General features: G+C 42.6%; 1 protein-coding gene across 1 annotated transcript in view; it reads left to right on the top strand.

Moving 5' to 3' along the window:
- Nucleotides 1-90: 90 nt before the first annotated feature.
- The window catches only part of LOC118422334 (plectin-like), a 35,155-nt gene continuing 14,611 nt past the window's right edge, over nt 91-20,634 (top strand). The window contains exons 1-21 of the mRNA XM_035829853.1: nt 91-282; nt 4,594-4,749; nt 5,431-5,653; nt 5,822-5,877; nt 6,032-6,229; nt 6,283-6,462; nt 6,532-6,744; nt 6,814-6,962; nt 7,505-7,709; nt 7,886-7,930; nt 8,489-8,531; nt 9,196-9,384; nt 9,795-10,048; nt 10,429-10,630; nt 11,017-12,693; nt 13,132-13,199; nt 14,111-14,162; nt 15,243-15,472; nt 16,005-16,091; nt 17,132-17,286; nt 17,702-17,856. Of these exons, the coding sequence (XP_035685746.1) occupies nt 142-282; nt 4,594-4,749; nt 5,431-5,653; nt 5,822-5,877; nt 6,032-6,229; nt 6,283-6,462; nt 6,532-6,744; nt 6,814-6,962; nt 7,505-7,709; nt 7,886-7,930; nt 8,489-8,531; nt 9,196-9,384; nt 9,795-10,048; nt 10,429-10,630; nt 11,017-12,693; nt 13,132-13,199; nt 14,111-14,162; nt 15,243-15,472; nt 16,005-16,091; nt 17,132-17,286; nt 17,702-17,856 (4,678 nt within the window). The 5' untranslated portion in view covers nt 91-141. The remainder of the gene's footprint in view (nt 283-4,593; nt 4,750-5,430; nt 5,654-5,821; nt 5,878-6,031; nt 6,230-6,282; nt 6,463-6,531; nt 6,745-6,813; nt 6,963-7,504; nt 7,710-7,885; nt 7,931-8,488; nt 8,532-9,195; nt 9,385-9,794; nt 10,049-10,428; nt 10,631-11,016; nt 12,694-13,131; nt 13,200-14,110; nt 14,163-15,242; nt 15,473-16,004; nt 16,092-17,131; nt 17,287-17,701; nt 17,857-20,634) is intronic.

Consider the following 20,634-nt stretch of genomic DNA (forward strand, 5'->3'; position numbering starts at 1 on the left):
ACTTTGATGTACAATATATCAATAAACATATTTTTCCATGTAACTGACTTAAATTAGATGTTTTAATGCATCTCTCAGGGTTATTTTTATTGAATATTTATTCCCTGTTGCGTTTAGTCTTGTTGTTTTCGTTAGTGCAACATGGCGTCCGAATCGGAAAGCGCGGAAGAAGAAAACGTCTCCGGACAAGAAACGGACGAAGACGACGGCCTAGATCCCTCCATTTTCGAGGAGGAAGATGTGTTTGAGGTGGAGAAGATCGTGGGCATCACCACGTACCAGGTAAAACACTGCACACCTGGGTTTAAGAAGGTGTGTTCGCGTGAGGCGTGCTTGCATGGCGCGCGCGGGAGACACATGTGGGTGTTTATAACTCTCTGCTTAAAATTTGTTTGCACGCGTGGGGTATGTCTGTCCTTATTTGCATGCGTCTGTTCATATGCGTGCTCGTACATACTTTTTTAATGTGTGTGACTCCCCCTTCTGTGTGTGTGTGTGTGGTTGTATGCATATAATATATAGTTGTGGCTACATTCAGATTGCAACAGGGATATAATTTGCAATGTTGACACACATGCATCTGAGTGATATGTATGGTTATACATGTGTGTGTGTGCGTGTGTCTGTGCATGCGCGTTTGTGTGTCTGTGTGTGTGTGCGCGTGCAAGAGCATGTCTGAGTCACAGCACAACGATGTATACTTTGCAAAAAAAAGTTGTTTTTTTTAAATAGAGGTTAAAATTAACTTGTTATAACTTATAGTTATATGCAAGGTAACGTGTGAGATCGCGTGGCGCAATCGACAGCGTGTTGGGCTCAGGCCCAAGAGGTTCCGAGTTCGAACCCTGCCATGCCACCGATCTTGTTGAAGTTGTTCCCTTGGGAAAGGCACTTTACACAACTTTCCTCACTTAACTCAGGTGAAAAATGAGTACCTAGCTTCAGTTAGGGCCATCCGTCAGATAGGACGTTATCTGAGGTCCTGTGTTTGGAGGTAGCCACACTCCAATCACGTAAAAATAAAGGGTAGAGTAGAGTAGAGTTTCCGGTTAGGAAAAAACCCTCCATGTATTTAACGAAATGAGTAACGTTAATTTGTAGCCTATATAACGACCTTCCCGGTCGGTATATAGGCTACAAAAATCTTCAGTAAGTTGGATTTGGTAGCCTCAAAAGAAAGAAGAAGAAAAACGAGTAACAGTTACTGTTCAAAGCATCTGGATAGATTGTGAAAATTGTGCTGTATATTTTATTTCGTTGTGACTGACCAAGATCTAACAGGCTGTTGTACAGATCTTGCTAACAAAAAAAAAAGCAGATGGTATCTGTCCATTCAACAGGTATTCAACCCAAACCTCTATGTATTGATATGTAAATAAGTTAATTAAGGTGAGTACACACACAGTTGAGAAACTTGATACAAAATGGTATATAGTTATACCTCAATTTCTTGTCAAAGAAAAAAACTTTTCATGACCATGGGTTAAAGAAAATTCAAGTTACATGTTTCCCAGTAATTAGCATTCAATAAGCTTGTACATAAAGATGTATGTAATTTAGCTGAAAATTCACTTCATCATTTGTCAAAATTTGATACCTGTGACCAGAAAATTCACAGTTGGGTACACATAATAATGAGTCAGTAGATCTGTCATCAATCAACATTAATAATTTAGTATTTCGTAGCTTTTATCATCAATACAGTTACTACAGCTAATACATTTACCTTGTCGTTGAGTAATTAACTTCCATTGGATCACAAAAGCAAGCTTAGTTGAGTTTTCTTACAGTAAATTATTATTTAATTAGTATTTTGTCAGTATCACCAAGGACGTTAACGTCCTTGGTATCAACAATAAAACCAATTGCTTTTGATAGAAAAGAAGTAATTATTGTGATTCAGAATAGCTTATCTGTCAATTTTCCGTCGTGACAGCAATTTTAATGTTATTTGCTTGTAAACTGAAAAGAGCTGTTTTTCAGACCTTAGAGCTTGTAAATATTTACTGCAAGCCCCCAAACCCAGACAATTACATCTGCTGATGTTTATGCATTATTAAGGTTAGGTCCCATACTAGTAATGGTTTGGACACCATTTACTACTATATATATTCTATTAAGCTTTCTATTTTGCCAGCTGGCAGACAAAATTTAGAAAAACCCCTGAAGATTATAACTGTATACTTTATGAAATTGTCTCATTATAAACCTTCTTAAATGCAACAGTGCTCGCCTTTACAACAGCAAAGTCTGAAATTCATAATATTATGAGAAATGGAAAGAAAATTGATAAAATATGAAAAAAAAATATTTTTAATTAATGATCTATTAAGCAAATAACAGCTACAAATTTCTTTATATTCTGGTTCAGTAAACTGCACACAAGAACAAAAGCAATAAAATGTGCAAACTGTATGATCATTAATTATGACATGCACTGTAGTACTGTTATTACTTAAACAACTGTTAAACACATATTGATAATAAGTAGAATCTAGACAATCATGCATTTCCTATCTACAGTTAATTCCAAATTAGATTCGAATAGGAAAGAGATAAAATAGCATGTATATTAATACTATAATAGTATAAAGAATGACTTGTTCATTTATGGATTCATATATATATAGTTGTGTGATTCATTACATTTAAAAAATCAATACTCTGTTTAGGATCCATAAGCATACAGTAACTAGAGCCATTATATGCACTGCTCAAAAGTCATTTTTCATTTTTTTGAATATAGTGTGTCTAGTCAATGTGCAGATGTACTGGTGCACCTTCATTGGGAATTTTGGTGCACATAAGACATTTGGGGTACACACTGTAAGGAATACAACAGATATTTCATTTCTGTTTTTTTTTTCTTGTCTTGAATTTACTACATGTACTTGTGTTCTGTTACATACTTCACTTGTTATCGAAATTCAAAAAAGTATCTAGTTGAAAAGGCAATCCGACCCTAAAAAATTAGGTGCACATTGCCAATTTTGGGTGTATATCTTACCAGTAAATGTACAAAAAGGTAGCCATTTTTGAAGCCATAAGAAATAGGTAAATAAGATAAATGAATAAATTAGCCTGGCAGTAGGTTGTTACCAGTATCCACTATGTGTAGAGCATTGTATTGGAAGGCAAAGCCCATCCCTTGTAGTAATTTTAATACCTGGGTTAGATGAGAAATAGTACAAGGACACAACTGACACAGTAACAGGACCTATTGTTTATAACAACACATAAATATATAAAACAAAACACACATCCCTGGTAACTTCCTGGATCTCAGGAGCCTCACACAAACCTGCACCAGTACTACAAATTGTAGCTTGGCACTGCCGTATAAGTACAGCTGGTTTCAGGGGAATTCGAAGAATGGAGGACCATGAGAATGATCAGGTACAGGTGGTCTAGCTGACTGTGTGGTTACAGACTTTGGTTATCTTTCAGGATGTGAAATACTGGGCACCTATGCAAGTTCTATTTTGTACAAAATTGCACATAAATTTTTGACCTTGAATGCTATTAAGCGCTAGATAGACTGATAAACCTAGACAATTGTGTAGAATTACTCATTCACTGCATCTAGACTGTGATCAGAAGAGTACAACCTGTACTGTACAACCTTGTGCATGTCTGAGTTCCTCAGTTATTACCTCCATAAAATATCATGGAGATTATATTTTCACTAGCGTCTGTGTGTCTGTGTGTCAGCACGATAACTCGAGAACGGCTGGGTGTATTGGTTTCATACTTTAAGAAGAATGTGATGTAAGCTGGAAATGAGTAGATTTTGGGCCCCCTAGTGGCTTCCCTTGGTACTGTAGCGTAACATTGGGTTTGCTATCCCGTGATCGTACAAGCTATGGTCAAAATTTTTGAGTGTTGAATATCTCTCGTATTATGCATGATTATACAAGTCATGTAACTTGCAGGACTGTATCTAGCTTTAGATATTGTCCATCCAACTCATTGTACGGGAGCCCATGTTGTTGATTTTTGATGCTAAATCTGTCATTTTGAGTCATATGGGTGGAAATATATTGCCATCAATTTCATGTCATGTAGTTCACACTTTTGGATGAATGAGGTGAATTTTTTCTCCATCCCAACCAGCAAATTTTTGTCCTTGGACGGAGAGACCGGTCCTAGAAACACTGTGGTAAGCGTGTGCCATTTGCTGTAGATTCAGCTTGAAACATAAGGACAAGGTTGGCTCTAACTACATGTTACATATGAATATTCATCCATTCTCCCTCCAGGGCCAGACGCTGTCCCAGGTTTGATGGAAAGGTTAAGGTTCTTGAAAATTCTTCACCATGGAAGGTGGATGTCCCCCTACAATAGTGGCACCTATATCACTTACTGCGACTAACCAAAAATTTGAACCCCCTATAATAAAATCCTACCTAAAAGCCTGGCTATAACTACGTATACATGCTATGAATATTTATCCGTTCTCCAGGGCCAGATGCTGTACCGGGTGCGATGGAAAGGCTTTGGGTCAAGCGACTATAACATAAGGACAAGTTTGAAACATACATGTAAGGACAAGGCTAGCTTTAACTGTTATATAAATATGTATCTGTTCTCCAGGGCCAGACGCTGTACCGTGTGCGATGGAAAGGCTTCGGGTCAAGCGAGGACACCTGGGAGCCGAAGGAGAATCTGCTCTCCTGCGAAGATCTGGTGGATGACTTTGTGTCCCAGCGGGAGGCCAAGCGCCGCGTAAAGCAGGGGCCGGGCAGGAAGGTGAGACATGGGGTTTCCTAACAATTTTTTGCTTGTCCCTCAAGAATGCAGTTTTAGATTATAAACAATGTAGAGTTTAACCCCCTCCATATGTATTTGTGATGGGAAAAATGCTTGATCTTCCTTCACTAGAAGAAGGAGGTCATCCCCCTTCCTGTAGTATCGTGTGTGCTCCCTTGGCTGGCTTCACCTAAAGATCTTGTATTTTAGAGGTCCCTGATTGCTTTCCAAGCTTCCAGTTTCATCAGGTTAACGTCGGTTCATCATTGAATAAAGAGACTTTTGTTATACAAACATTGCTTTGTTCACACCAACGTTTCAGAGATCGTCTGTCATGTTCTTCGGGGCAATTCTGACTGGTTGACATTGTACTGGAAGACAGGTGTCGCTGCTTACAGTTCAGATGCGGTCCATCCCATTTACTAAACATGTTCTTCCCTCCCCATGTACAGAGGCAGAAGCTTGAGGACTGAGGGGGTGAAGAGGAGTATGTGGTGTAGTTTGGCCCTCTCACTAAACATGTTCTCCCCTCCCCACACACAGAGGCAGAAGCTGGAAGACTCCAGTGTGGAGGGCTCCACCAGCCTGACAGACATGTCCACAGATGAGGAGGCAGTGAAGAGGAGTATGTGGTGTAGTTTGGCCCTCTCACTAAACATGTTCTCCCCTCCCCACACACAGAGGCAGAAGCTGGAAGACTCCAGTGTGGAGGGCTCCACCAGTCTGACAGACATGTCCACAGACGAGGAGGCAGTGAAGAGGAGAATGTGGTGTAGTTTAGCCCTCTCTGACACTAAACATGTTCTCCCTCCCCATGTACAGAGGCAGAAGCTGGAAGACTCCAGTGTGGAGGGCTCCACCAGCCTTACAGACATGTCTACAGATGAGGAGGCTGTGAAGAGGAGTATGTGATATAGTTTGTCCCACTGATCACTAAACATGTTCTCTCCTCTCCACATACACAGGCAGAAGCTGGAGGACTCCAGTGTGGAGGGTTCGACAGTAAAGAGGAGTTTGTGGTGTATTTTATCCCATTCTGACACTAAACATGTTCTCCCCTCCCCATGTACAGAGGCAGAAACTGGAGGACTCCAGTGTGGAGGGCTCCACAGTGAAGAGGAGTATGTGGTGTAGTTTGGCCTACTCTGACTCTAAACATGTTCTCCCTCCCCATGTACAGTGGCAGAAGCTGAAAGACTCGAGTGTGGAGGGGTAAAGAGGAGTATGTGGTGTAGTTTGGCCCACTCTGACACTAAAGATGTTCTCCCCTCCCCATGTACAGAGGCAGAAGCTGGAGGACTCCAGTGTGGAGGGCTCCACCAGTCTGACAGACATGTCCACAGACGAGGAGGCAGTGAAGCGGAGTATGTGGTGTAGTTTGGCCCTCTCTGACACTAAACATGTTCTCCCCTCCCCACACACAGAGGCAGAAGCTGGAAGACTCCAGTGTGAAGGGTTCAACAGTGAAGAGGAGTATGTGGTGTAGTTTGGCCCTCTCTAACACTAAACATGTTCTTCCCTCCCCATGTACAGAGGCAGAAGCTGGAAGACTCCAGTGTGGAGGGCTCCACAGTGAAGAGGAGTATGTGGTGTAGTTGGCCCACTCTGACACTAAACATGTTCCTCCCTCCCTATGTACAGAGGCAGAAGCTGGAGGACTCCAGTGTGGAGGGCTCCACCAGCCTGACAGACATGTCCACAGATGAGGAGGCTGTGAAGAGGAGTATGTGGTGTAGTTTGTCCCACTCTGACACTAAACATGTTCTCACTCCCCATGTACAGAGGCAGAAGCTGGAGGACTTCAGTGTGGAGGGCTCCACCAGTCTGACAGACATGTCCACAGATGAGGAGGCAGTGAAGAGGAGTATGTGGTGTAGTTTGGCCCACTCTGACTCTAAACATGTCTTCCCTCCCCATGTACAGAGGCAGAAGCTGGAAGACTCCAGTGTGGAGGGCTCCACCAGTCTGACAGACATGTCCACAGATGAGGAGGCAGTGAGGAGGCAATGTGATATAGTTTGGCCCTCTCTGACACTAAACATGTTCTCCCCTCCCCATGTACAGAGACAGAAGCTGGAGGACTCCAGTGTGGAGGGCTCCACCAGTCTGACAGACATGTCCACAGATGAGGAGGCTGTGAAGAGGAAACGTGGCCGCCCCAGGAAGTCTCCTGTCGACCAACCGTCAACTAGTCGGTCAAGGGACTCCTCAAGGTACACTTCCCAGCATGCCTAGGTTCATGATTCCCAGCATGCCATCATGTTTCCCAACATGCCTCATGCCTCCAAGCATTTTTTAAAAACACAGTACAGTGGTCACTTCATGATTTTTTTTTTATGAAGACTTAAATGTCACTTTGAAGTTTCAGGTGCTCCTACAGTACTTGAGGAATAGTCATGCCTTCAAGTATCAGAGTTACCAACCTAGGATTGATATGTTCAAAAATTCAAATTTTCCCAGAACTATTGTGGAGTGGAATTTTTTATCACCAAGCACAGTAGGGGCATCTACGCTGGATAGTTTTGAAATCTGAAATGTCTTGCAGATAGATGTGCAAAACGTAAGTCTGACGGGTGTAATATGACCAGCTGCTGCCGCTCCAGGTGCTTGTTAAGCTGTTGTGTTATGCCTAGTTTTAGGGAGGAGGCTGGTGCAGGTAACTCTGGTACTTGAAAGCTTTGTTATTTCTCTTCTGGGCTGGTATTAGGAACTTAGCAGAGGAATGAAATCTTCAATGTGTTGTCTGAATCTCCAGGGAGCCTTCTCGACACCAGCGTGATGAACAGATGGAGAGAGAAGAGGAAGATGAAGATGAGAATTCAGGAGAGAAGGAGGAAGGGAGTGATGATGATGATGACAGCAGCAGTTCTGAAGAGGACACTGTAAAGGACACGTTCTGGAGAGACCTGGAGCAGGGCAAGATCAGTCTGGAGCTGTTCACTGGGGACATGTACTCGAAGGTATGTAACTATGGTAACCGTACTCAAACAAACACTGGTACACCTAGTAGATATTTGTGTAGGATTACGTTTGGAGCTCTTCACTCGGGACATGTACTCCAAAGTAGGTACCACACACAAGCAAGGAAACACACACAGAAACAAACAAACAAACAAACACATTGTGTCATAAGCAGGGCAAGATCAGCCTGGAGCTCTTCACTGGGGACATGTACTCCAAAGTAGGTACCATACACAAATAAACAAACAAACAAACAAACACGTGTACCCCAAAGTATGTATCAGACACATAAACAAACACTGGTACAAGTAGATATTTGTGTAGGATTCTATGTTCCAGTCTGGAGCTCTTGACTGGGGACATGTACTCCAAAGTAGGTACCATACACAAACAAACAAACAAACAAATAAACAGATATATTGTGTCATAAGCAGGGAAATATCAGTTTGGAGCTCTTCACTTGGGACATGTACTCCAAAGTAGGTACCACACACAAGCAAGCAAACAAGCAAACAAACACACACATTGTGTCATAAGCAGGGAAAGATCAAGCAGAGGTTATTTTATAGTTTTGCTTGATCTAATTTCTATGATTTGTAGTGGCAGTTTTTTCATACTCCCTAAAAAGAGACCTCGTCTCTACTAGGGAAACTTATATCAAAGATAAGACAATTTAAAAAAGGAAAAAAAAAACATCCAGCCAAAACCTTAGCTTGGAGAGTATGTTTATCCCAAGAACTCCAAACCTGCAACACTGTTTTCACTACTTTGACCACAGGTGAAAGGTCGAAGGGCAAAGATTGAGTCGGAGAAGAAGACCCGTCAGCAGTCGAGGAGACAGCGGTACAGGGATGGGGATGATGATGAGGAGGAGGATGAAGAAGAAGAGGATGGGGAGGAGGAGGAGGAAGCTGGGGAGGAGGAGGAGAAGAGAGCAGGGAGGAGGAGAAGCCAGGAGTCAGCAGGGCGTGGGCGGGGCAGGGGGAGGGGCAGAGGTCGGGGGCAGGAGAGAGAGAGGGAGCGAGGGAGAGGCAGAGGGAGAGGTATGTAAAAATAGAATACCACATGGTGGATTCCGTATCAAATACTATCTTCCAAGGTACCCAATTGCATCCTTGCAAATGCGACCACATTTTCCTTGGTGCAACTTGATCTTAATCACAGGTAGCACAGTGCGCAACCTGAAATTTTACAGTTGGAACACTGCTTTTCCCCCACCTACATGCATAAGCTTTAAAAATTTGTATGTATTTTATTTCTGGATAAGATTAAACATAAGTAGTGACATATAACTGAAAGAAAAGATGAATTAAATGGATAAGTAGCTGATTTGAAGAAATTAATGACTTGAAAGTGGGGCAACCTGAAATGGTGACTGCGGAACCTGGCTTTTGACTCAGGTTGCTGCCTGGGAAACCTGGCTTAAAAAAAGTATTTCCAGCACAGAGAGTGGTGGTTGATGGTAGTTGATTTATGATTTTGCAGGCCGGGGTCAGAAGCCTGGTCGGGATGGGAAAGCCAGGTCCTCAACCAGTTCTGAACCGGACAGAGACCAGGGACGGACCAGCAAACATGGCCGCCAGTCCAGCAGGGAGAGAGAGTCGCTCTTCTCTTCCCGGGATGTCTTTACTGATGAGAGCGGAGATGAGGAGGGGGAGGATGTCAAGGAACCAGGTCAGCAGTTGTTTTAAGATACTTTTGAGCTGAGATGTCAAGGCAAGCAGTCTTTTTAAGTTTTTGTAGCTTTCTTGTTTAGAACAACCTTTTGAGATTGCAGAAAAGATACTGTAAAAGACTACATGCAACTTTCAATTTTGCAATTCAGTTAACAGAGTCATAAATCAAATGTTACAGAAACTGAAATGACAGGTTTCAATTGGCATATCATCAGATATTTCAACAGCATTTACTGTAGCCAATGTAAGATTTACACAAAAATAATTATAATACAACTGGCTATTTTGCAAGCTCAAAAAATGTGGGCGCTTTCTGAAGTATTTTGATCCCTGGCAAGTGGAATGAATGTAGTAGTTGACGAAAGATTTTACAGTATGTGTAGCTAAAGTTGTTTCCCGTGTTCACAGATGACAAGCTGTCAGAAAGGGCAGAGGTGACCGGGAAGGGTTCACGGAACATACAAGAACCTGTGGCGACCCCTGACATGAGTGTGGTGACCCCTGACCCAAGTGTGATGACCCCTGACCCTAGTGTGATGACCCCTGACCTGGAGCTGCGCCTGTCGGAGAGTTCCTCACAGGTGTCACAGAAGGAGCCTGACCTTGACATGCACCTGTCGGAGAGTTCCTCAGCTGCAGAGGACTCCACGTCTTCAGCACAGGTGAGGGGGCACAAACTCTTTGTGTTTTTTATACACATTCACAACCGAGTGGTGTATACAAGACCAAGGCTTGATTACTGTGATTTTAGCAGCAACACCTAGCTGCAGTGAATAACAATTAAGGTCAATAACTTGGACCAGAAAGCTGTCACCATGGTTACTGGTAAAGGAGCATATACAGTCTGTGGTGTAACAAGTGGTAGGACAGAGCTGGAGGAGCTGGTAACTGCAGATATGATTGTGATTAAGTAAGAATAAACAGAATAGTAGTTTGTTTGACTTGACCATTTGAAGACCATGTGACACATTATGTATTTGGTTTCGAATACATGATATACTGCCTTTCTAGTTTGTTATCATTTGTCTTTATTCTATGATAGAAATTACAGAACTTGGCCCAGCATGTCTCCGGCCAGACGACCTCCCCCTCCAGACCAAAACAGCTGGTGATCTCCATCCCCTTCAACATCCTGCCCACCCCCCGCCAGGCGACCAGTGAGCACGACAAACCCGACAGTGTCATGGAGAAGTTTACGCAGATCGTGGGCGTGCCCTGTGTTCTGAAGGGCGCTGATGCAACCGGTAATGATGATATTATCTTTATTGGAAATTCATGGCTGAAGACTTATTGCAAGTATACACAGAAAATACATTGTACAACACTTAAATTAATGCATTTAAGTTTGCTGGGATGTAATTTTGCAGTAGCAGCAAAATGGATTGTTCACGGTGGTTTGGAGTTCGTTGTAGTGCCATATGCTGTAGTCACATACTGTAATGGAAAATTTTTTGCTGTGGTTTGAGTACATGTTGGAGCAGCCACAGCAATAACCATGAACATAAACCACTGCAAACATTTCTGCCTACAGTTTATAATGAAATACACAAGTGAAATAAAAGTAGTGAAGTACCGCTACTTCTAATCTAAAATGGTTCTTATAAGTTATAGTGTTTGATTTTCTTCGCAGGTCCTACTGCACAGCAGGGAGGGGAAATGTCTAGGCATATAGCCTTGCAGCAGGCTCCACAGCAGGCACAATCCATTCAGCAGGCCGCTGGTCAGATAGCCTTGCAGCAGGCACCACAGCAGGCACAATCCTGTCAGCAGGCTGCTGGTCAAATAGCCATGCAGCAGGCTTCACAGCAGGGGCAACCCAGTCAGCACACTGCTAGTCAGATAGCTTTGCAGCATTCCATTCAGAGGGTTGCAAGCCAGATAGCCTTGCAGCAGGCTTCACTGCAGGCCAGTAGCCAGGTAGCCTTGCAGCAGCCACCACAACAGGCCGGCAACCTTATAGCCTTGCAGCAGCCACCACTGCAGGTACCACCTGGCCATATAGCCTTGCAGCAGGCTCTACAGCAGGGGATATCCAGTGTGCAGGTAACTAGCGGGATAGCCTTGCAGCAGGCTGCACAGCAGGCTCCTAGCCAGGTAGTCTTGCAGCAGGCAACACTGCAGGCACCACCTGGCCATATAGTCTTGCAACAGCCACCACAACAGGCTAGCAGCCTTATAGCCTTGCAGCAGCAACCAAAGCAGGCTACCAGCCAGATAGCCTTGCAACAGCCACCACTGCAGGTACCACCTGGCCACATAGCCTTGCAGCAGGCACCTCAACAGGCCACTCGCCAGATAACACTGCAGAAAGCTTCTAACCAGATAGCCTTGCAGTCTGTCGAGATAGCCTCGCAGCAGCCACCTCAGCAGCCACCACGCAGTGCCCAAGTACAAGGTCAGCTGACCTCGGACCCAGAAAAGGTCATAGGTCATAGGTTACCAGAGGTCACAGATAAACAGGCTACGCAGAGGAAAGGGGAAGCATCAGTGGAAGATCAGCAAAAAATGGCTGCTGGCAGCAAGGGTGACACTAGTGCAACTAAGGAGGCTTCAGACAAAAGGTCATCACCACACGAACTAAAGGAAGATGTGAAAGTTGAAAGGTCACCACCACATGAAGATACCAAAGTTGAAAGGTCACCACCATGTGAAGATGCCAAAGTTAAAAGGTCACCACCATGTGAAGATGTCAAAGTTGTAAGGTCACCATCTCAGGAAGTAAAGGAAGATGCCAAAGCTGAAAGGTCACCACTGCAGGATCCAAGGAAGAAGTTCAAAGTTGAGAGGTCGCTGTCATCTGAGACAAAGAAGGTCAAGGTTGAAGAAGCAGAAGACACTATCGAAGACGTAGTTGGACAGATGGAACTGCAACTGCAGAAGGAGATGAGCAAACAAGTCTCCAATGTTGTGGCAGGAAAAATGGAAGAAAAGCAGGAGAAAAAAGATGGAAGCAAGCCAAGGATCGAGGAGAAGGACAAACAGGTAGAAAATTCAGGGAAAACTGCTTCCCAAAATGTCGATTTTGAAAAGGAGTCTTCTTCTAAGAAAGAGGAAAATAAAGACGTTGTCAGCAAAGAAATAGATTCTCCAGAGGAAAAAGAGGATCAAGACAGCAGTAGGGAAGACATGGAAACAAAAAACACCGACAGCAAGAAGAAGAAGAGGAGAAGGAAAGAGCAGGAAAAAGAGGGGAAGAAGCAGGATAAAGGGAAGAGGAGACCGAGTCAGGAGAGGCAGGAAGAGAAGATGGAGATGAGGCCTCCCAGACGAGGAAGGACCGCAGCAGTTGTGGAGGAGGAGGATGAAGGTAAGAACAGTAAGAGGAAACCTGAAGAATGCTGAGAGGGCTGTATGAAAGAAGGGCCTAATATTTACCGTCAGATAATGTGTATGCGGTTCATGTGCCCAATGTTAATACCATAGGATGCAGCTATATTAGGCCTGTGTTTAAGTAGACAATACCAATGTCTTGAGCTTATGTTTTGTTGAAGCATATAGAGAAACATTCAAACTTACAAGTTCCCTTATTACTGGAACTAAATGATCAGCAACTGTTTGTTATGTAAGAAAGGGCAAGCAATTCCCTCAGAGAATGTGTACATTGTACATGGCTTTCTTATGTAATGATCATCGGGTTATGGAAATCTACTGTTTGTATAATATATGTTGTGTCATAATGTACAGTGAGGGATAGTCACATAGAAAGGAGCATTAAGGATGTTGTGTCATATCTTCCCCCATGCAGACAGCGGCCAGAGTGATGTTTCTTATGAGTTTGATCTGGACGAGGTGCCATTTGATGAGGATTGGCTGGTAAGAATCACTTAGTATCTTGACGAGATACATGTAGTATTCTGCAGAATATTGTTCTTGGGTCCATGTCATGTATTTATCAACTTTTGTATCCTGAACTGTTTTTCATTTTTTCTGCTCTATTTGCAATTGTTGTTGGAACATACAGTTTTTTTTTTGTTATCCTTTCGAAGATATAGGAGAAACTTTGTATCTGTATCGGATTCCCTATGATTGTCTGAAAAAGTATGACTATATCTATCAGGTGAAGGCAAACCTTAACAACAGTGTTCCTGGCCGGAGAAACTGCCTTATTAGAACTAAAAACTATGGAGCAGGTCACACAGAGGTGTGTAATTGCTAGGCTTGCAAAATTTAGACTGATGTGTATGCTGACGCAAGGGATACGGGGAGCCCCTGTTTTGGAAGCTACCAACTCAAAGATATTGAGGACAAATAGGGGTTGTCATGCAGAGATAAGTACATGTTCAACTGTCCTTCACAGGTTTGTACAATCTGTACTATTCAGCTGCCAAATGTTGGCTATTCATATTCAAAAAATCAAACCATGCATGAAAATAAGGTGGAAAATTGTTTGTATTGCATCTGTATCCCTATCCTTATGCCAGGTGTCCGAAAAAGTATGACTCGTCACTGTACGTGAAAGTCAACTTGTTTCTGATGGTGTGTAATTGCTAGGCTTGCAAAATTTAAACTGACGTGTATGCTGACACAAGGCATTATGGGAGCAAGTTTTGGGGAGCTACCAACTTGAAGATAGGGATGTCGAATAGGGGTGGTCAGGATGACAGACAAGAATGCAGAGATTACTACATGTACGACTGTTTATACAGTGTGTAATCTGCTGCCAGATCTAGATTTTGTCTCTTCATATTCATACCAAAACCATGCATCTCCCCCTGTTGTACCAGGCCCTGTCACAACAGAAAACTGAGGAACTGCCAGCCAGGGACATCACCAATGGTGAGCTGGGTTTTGTTGATACAGGTTGTAACTTGTGGCAATGTACATTTTCAGTCTATCAGTTCCATTTTGGTACCAAATGTAAGACAGGCTTGTTTTTTGTATTATATACATTCCAATGTGCATCTGTATATAGCTAAATTTATAGTGGATTATCATACTTATGTTGTATTAAAATAACAGTCATGTTCGAAATATATTTTTGTCTATTTCATGTCATAAAGTTAAGCTTTTTGGGATGAATGGAGTGAAATTTTTCTGTCTTATTGTCTGAGTTGGAGGGACAGGTTGTGGAGACAGCCTTGGACTTGTGTAACACCTTTGTCTTTTTCCCATTTCTCTAGATCTGCAGGGTCACAAACATAGCAGAGATGATGATAGGAATATGTCAACAATTAAAAAAGGTCTTTATTCATTTATTAATTGTAACCCTGTCCCATTGTCCAGCGGAGTTCTGTGAGGCAGTGAAGAAAGGGGATCACCGTACGGTAAAACAGGCGCTGCGCTCAGACAACCTGTACAATCTGGAACACACAAAAATTACACTATATGCCCACACATACAATGTAGAAAGCTCGTACCTACAAACTTATATGTGCTACTTTGTCCTTATTTTCCGAGTTTCGTGAGGCAGTGAAGAAGGGCGACCACCAAACAGTAAAACAGGCACTTCGTTCTGACAAGCTGTACAACCTGTTACACGAGGACCTCAGTGGGATGACCCCTGTCATGTTCAAAATAAATTTTCTATCTATTTCGTTTCAGGAACTTAGGCTTTTGGGGAAGAGTGGAGTGAAATTTTCTGTCCTAACAAGTACAAATCCATCCAGGAATGGAGGGACAGGTTGTAGAGACAGATCTGGACTTAAGTAACACCTTTTCCGTTGTTCAGCGGAGTTCTGTGAGGCTGTAAAAAAAGTGTGATCACCGAACAGTAAAACAGGCACTGCGCTCTGACAGGCTGTACAACCTAGAACACACAAACACTACATGTATATTCCTACACAGAAAGCTCTTACCAACCTCCTTGCTCTTATCGACAATCTTTTCCTATACATGTAACACTATCCTTATTTCCAGCGGAGTTCCGTGAGGCTGTGAAGAAAGGCGACCACCGTACGGTAAAACAGGCACTGCGTTCCGACAAGCTGTACAACCTGGAACACGAGGACCCCAGTGGGATGACCCCCGTTATGTTCGCGGCCGCCGAGGGTCACGACGAGATTCTCAAGGCGCTGCTGCTCAAGGGGGCAAAGGTCAACGCCCGGCAGAAGTACGGGGCCACAGCACTCATTTATGCTGCCGAGAGGGTAGGTCCTGCAAACAATACCTTATACACACCATTTATGAGATTACTATACAATCATGCATCTTTTCCTTTGTCTTCTAATACCTGACCTATGCTACTGTGAACAGGCAATTTGTATGTTTTTTTCATGATTTTCAAGCTTGGATGCTTGGATGCAAATTTTTAAACAAAAGTCAGCACTTGATATCTACATGTATGTAACGCTAGTCCACCTTTATCCGCGGAGTAACCTATATCTGTTGTTTTTAAAACACACGGTTTATAGGGATACCAAGTCAACGGTCGGTGGTGTCAAACTGCAATATTTCAAAATTATTCTCATTTCAAAATATTGCAGCTTGGCCACCGTCCGTTGATTTGATGTCCCTAAATACCCGTTTTTGTTCTAAAGAAAATGGGTATGGGTTACCCCGCAGATAAAGGTATTACAATTACTAGCATTACAATTGCTAAGTGATTTTACTTACCTGTACATCTCTTCGGGGAAAACATCATCAGTCCTACAATGTTTTGCACCCATGTTTCCCCACCAGGGCCACAGGAACACTGTCGCCTTGCTGATCGAGTGTGGAGCATTTGTCAACATTCAGCAGTACACAGGGGAAACTGCACTGATGAAGGTACATGTAATCTAATGCTACTGTTCATACTTTATGTGGACACTACACCAGTGTTCATTTCTTTATTCAGTAAAGGCCTAAGGGCAAATGAAAATTTTGACCTACTGTAGCATTTTAAGCATATTTAACCAAAGTTATATGTCTGATACTGCATGTACATGTACATGTAGGTGTCTGGGATTTAGTTAGCTACTAGGGCTGGGTACCGGTACAAAACATTCAGGTCCAGGTCCGGTTCAGGTCCAAAGGATCAGGTCCAGGTCCGGACCTGAACCTGGACCTGATTCAGTATGACACATACCAATGGTCCATTTCACTACAAAGAAATCTGTTTGGTGGAGTATTAGACTTACACTGGCGTTTTAAAATCCTACAACGCTAACTGCACCTGTGCGATTGGCTGTAAAGCTTGGTAGAAATTACTATAAACTCTACTCTACTTCACTCTTGTTATTTTCTTTAACCTGCAAGCGCCAAAACGTGTGAATGCCTGATAAGATAATCTGTTAATTTTCTAATAGTTCCAACATCCGGTCCACCTAATCTTTTCAGGTCCGGTTTTTCTGGACCGGTCCAATAAGAAAAACCGGTTTTGTACCGGTACGCTGTACCGATACCCAGCCCTATTAGCTACGTGTATTTGTTGGGTTTACAGAATGTTCACTACATACCAACAAGATTGTCTAGGATTCATGTACATCATAATGTTGCTTCCAGCCTACTTGTACATGCATAATATTACGGTCTAAGGGCGAGGGGGACATGGTTTGGACATGGGACTTGCTTTATGCTTACTTGGCATAAGGAAAGGTACAATTTTAGGCCTGTAGGAAGGACTGTTCATAGTCAAACCTGGCCAGGCAACTGCCTGCAGCCACAAGCAAAAGTAAAGTTTAACAGTTTTGTTCAATTTTATATAGTTAGGACCCTCTGCTAAGCAACCAAGTGTCATTTTTTTGTTTGTTTAATTACTGTATATGGTTTAATTGTGTGTTTTGTAGAATGGTCAGTTAGTCATTTGTTTGTTTATTTGTTCTCAGGCCTGTAAGAAGGGTTTCAAGCAGATTGTGAGGCTGCTTCTGGAGGCCGGTGCTGACCCCTACCTGACCTCTAGCACGGAGAACACGGCGCTACAGCTGGCAAAACTGTACAACAACCCCGGGCTGCATGAGCTCATGAGTCTGCACATCAACAGGTAACCTCTAACCTCTGATCTATAGCCCCTAACTCGCAACATTTAGGCAAAACTGTTCAACAACCCCGGGCTGCATGAACTGATGAGCCTCCACATCAACAGGTAACCTTTAACCTTTAGTCTTTAACCCCTAACCCCCAACCTTAATGTAGCGGTTCAATAACCTCCTTAGCGGTCTATTCTCTACGCAACATCATTGTATGTCAGTTTAGGTCAGATCTCTATAATAAACATTTTCATCTATCTCATGTTAAGGGTTTGGGGATGAATAGGATAATTTTTTTACTGCTGTTTTCTGTCCTAAGAAGCAAATTTAATCCAGGTACAGAGAGACAGGTCTTGGACACAACTCTGTATCCAAGTGACACCCAGGTGACACATTTTTCACTTAAAGTTAAATTTGTTTTCTCTGCAGGATTACAAACGTAGTAGAAATGACGGTAGGCAAGTACCTTGCAAACACGGCCAAGATCCTGACTCCGCCCCTGCTGCCCATCCACTGTCACCCCATCAGGGAGTCCGTGGAGTACTACCTGTCATTCAACCATGTGCAACAGCCAATCATACAAGGTTAGTATCATGCTTCCAACAGTACTGGTTTCTAAACGGTGTATTTAAAGGTAAAGTAAAGGTTGTACTGTTTAGTAGCATTTTTGAGGCTATAGAAGCTTTGGGTTGTTAATAATTCACTGTATCTAGGATACAGTATAGGAAGGCGGAGCCCATAACTCTCCTTCAACTGCCTTTTACCTCCCCAACTGAAGTCATGTACCTATTTTTACACTTGGATGGAGTGAGGAAGCTCTGCCTTTCCCAAGGACACAAGGCCCAGTTCTAACCAGCGATGCCAGGAATCAAACCTGTAAACTTGAGTTCTCTAGTGACTCCACTTAGCCATTCTGTATTTCCCACTTGCTGTGGTGGGTATCTGTAAACTGAAGGAAAAATGGAAATCTATGGATGTCTACCTTTATCCTTACTCTTGGCAAATTGGTTTCCTCTCTACACACAGTGGAGTAGTGTAGGTATAGTGTAGTGTTTAGTTACAGAAAAAAGCATTTCAATTTCGAGCCCTCGTATTTACATGTATAATGTGTGTTACGTCCATTCTTGTGTCGGTTCCTTACATTCCCTATTAGTGAGACAGACCACAAGAAGCTCCCCAGCACCTTAAACTCTCACTGTCACAGCAGCTTGTAGTGATTTCTACCTCAGGAAATATTTCTTTATTTACTGGAACACGTTAATTTTATATATTTTATATAAAGTGTTTAGTTTCACCTATAACCCTCACTGTCACGACAGCTTGTAGTGATTTCCACCTCTTTACACAGCGGAAACATTCTTTAAACTCAACTAGGACACGTTAATTTTTATATTTCTGAGCACAAGCAAGCTTCCGTTACTGTTTAGTTTCACCGCAGCAATTCATTAAAACTGTCCATAAAGCTGCTCCCGGAAGCTTTGTAGTGCTTAATTGTCTGAAGTTTTCAGGCGCCAGTTATACTCCACAGGTGCAGTGTAGTCACAGATATGCTTGACTGTTGACAATATCTTGGTGTAACGTCAGCCCTTGTAGGGTTGAAGCTAAACTTGTGTTATTGACATGCTTTGAAGGCCCTTAGTTTTGACAGTGTAGACACCAACAGGCTTTGTAATGTCAAAGGGTTTTTAAGGGTTGAAGTTTACTGTATGTAATGCTTTTTAGCCTTAATGTACAAAAGTACTGCTTTTAAGTCAATGCTTTAAAGTGCCGTTCATCAATGAAGACAATTGGGACTGTTTGACCCCAATAGCTGTGATTGACACAGGAACTCCACAAAATAGTGTGTTTGCTTTTTGTTAAACCTACCTGGGTGGAAGCTATTCTTAGTGCTGTCAATGCTCTGAGGTGCCTTTGGTTTGTAACTTCAATGTGTAATGTAAAACCTTGTAGTGTTGGACCAACATCGTTTTGCAAATGCATTGAGGTGCCTTTTGTTTAACTCCATTTCCAGTTGTGATTGCCAAAGACACCCTACAAAATGGCAGGTCTGCCCTTTGTCAAACATACATGAACAGGTGCACTGTAGACACACAAACATAAAAGTTTGTGTTGTCAAACCTCACTAATTTGAAGCTAAACTTGTGTTGCCATTTTGATCTGAGATGCCTTTAAGTTCTGAAGGGTCACTGGTTTAAGTTGTGTTTTAAACAAACACCCTACAAAATGGAAGGTCTGCGTATTGTCATATTGAACCTGGTTAATTGTAAGCTATTCTTGTGTCATCAGTGCTAGCTTTAAGGCAGGTGCCCTAGTTCTAAGGGGACTTCGTTAAAAGAGAATGGTTGGTCTGTGTATTGTCAAAAAATCTAACTGGGGGTTACCCAGACTTCTGTTTTCAAGGCTGATAATGTGAAGAAAACAACAAGAGTCATGGAGCAGTTACACCCCAGTGGGGAATGTCACAGTAGATTTTTATGGACAAGATTATAGCCATATTCATGTTTACAAGGCTGATGATGAAAAGTAGTGGACAAGGCTCAAGAAATCTGCTCAAAAGTAGTCACTCACGCAACTGGATATGATTTTGGAAACGGTCAGACGTGTCAAATAACATCTGTTATCTTTCGTCAGTGACACTGACACTCAAGATATCTGTTTCATAGTAAACCTGTCATGCTTTGAGGTACGGTACCGGTAGGTCTCAAGAATAGATGTGAGTGACACAGACACCCACAGAACAGTGGGCCTGCTTATTATCAAATCTAACTGTGGGTAACCCAGACTTCTGTTTTCAGGGCAGATAAGGTGAAGAAAGCAACAAGAGTCATGTAGGGCGCAGTGGGAATCCTGTTGCATGTTACAGTTACTGTAATTCTTTCCTGTTTCTTAAAAGATTTCTACTGTTAACAGATTAGATGATGACTGAGCAGAGAAACTGTAACAGACTACAATACAAAAATGTGTGAAAGTGATCTCAGTGTGAAAGTGAACCAGTTAAGCTGACTGAAGAGCTAAGTTTAGCTTGTGACACAGAAGACATTTTACATATGCTATCTACAATATTTGCAGGTTTCTTTTACTGGGAAATTCCCATAGCTCTTTTTTATGAACAATGGACCACTGCTTAAAGTTCCTTCCTAAGTAAGGACTGCAACCCTTTCTAGTAGCATGCATATCAGGTTAGGGACACGGTTCAGGATTCAAACATCCAACCTCTTGGTCCAGAGGCAAGGTCATTAACCATGAACTACACATGCTACAAATGCAAGTTGTTTCCACATGTAGGGCCCTGCTAATAGGAAGTTTGCGTAATTGGCCAGTTTGATAACAGATGTGTAGATGGTGCCCGAGGTTCCGTGTCT

Source organism: Branchiostoma floridae, chromosome 9 (assembly GCF_000003815.2).
Source record: "Branchiostoma floridae strain S238N-H82 chromosome 9, Bfl_VNyyK, whole genome shotgun sequence".
In the NCBI taxonomy this organism is placed as follows: Eukaryota; Metazoa; Chordata; class Leptocardii; order Amphioxiformes; family Branchiostomatidae; genus Branchiostoma; species Branchiostoma floridae.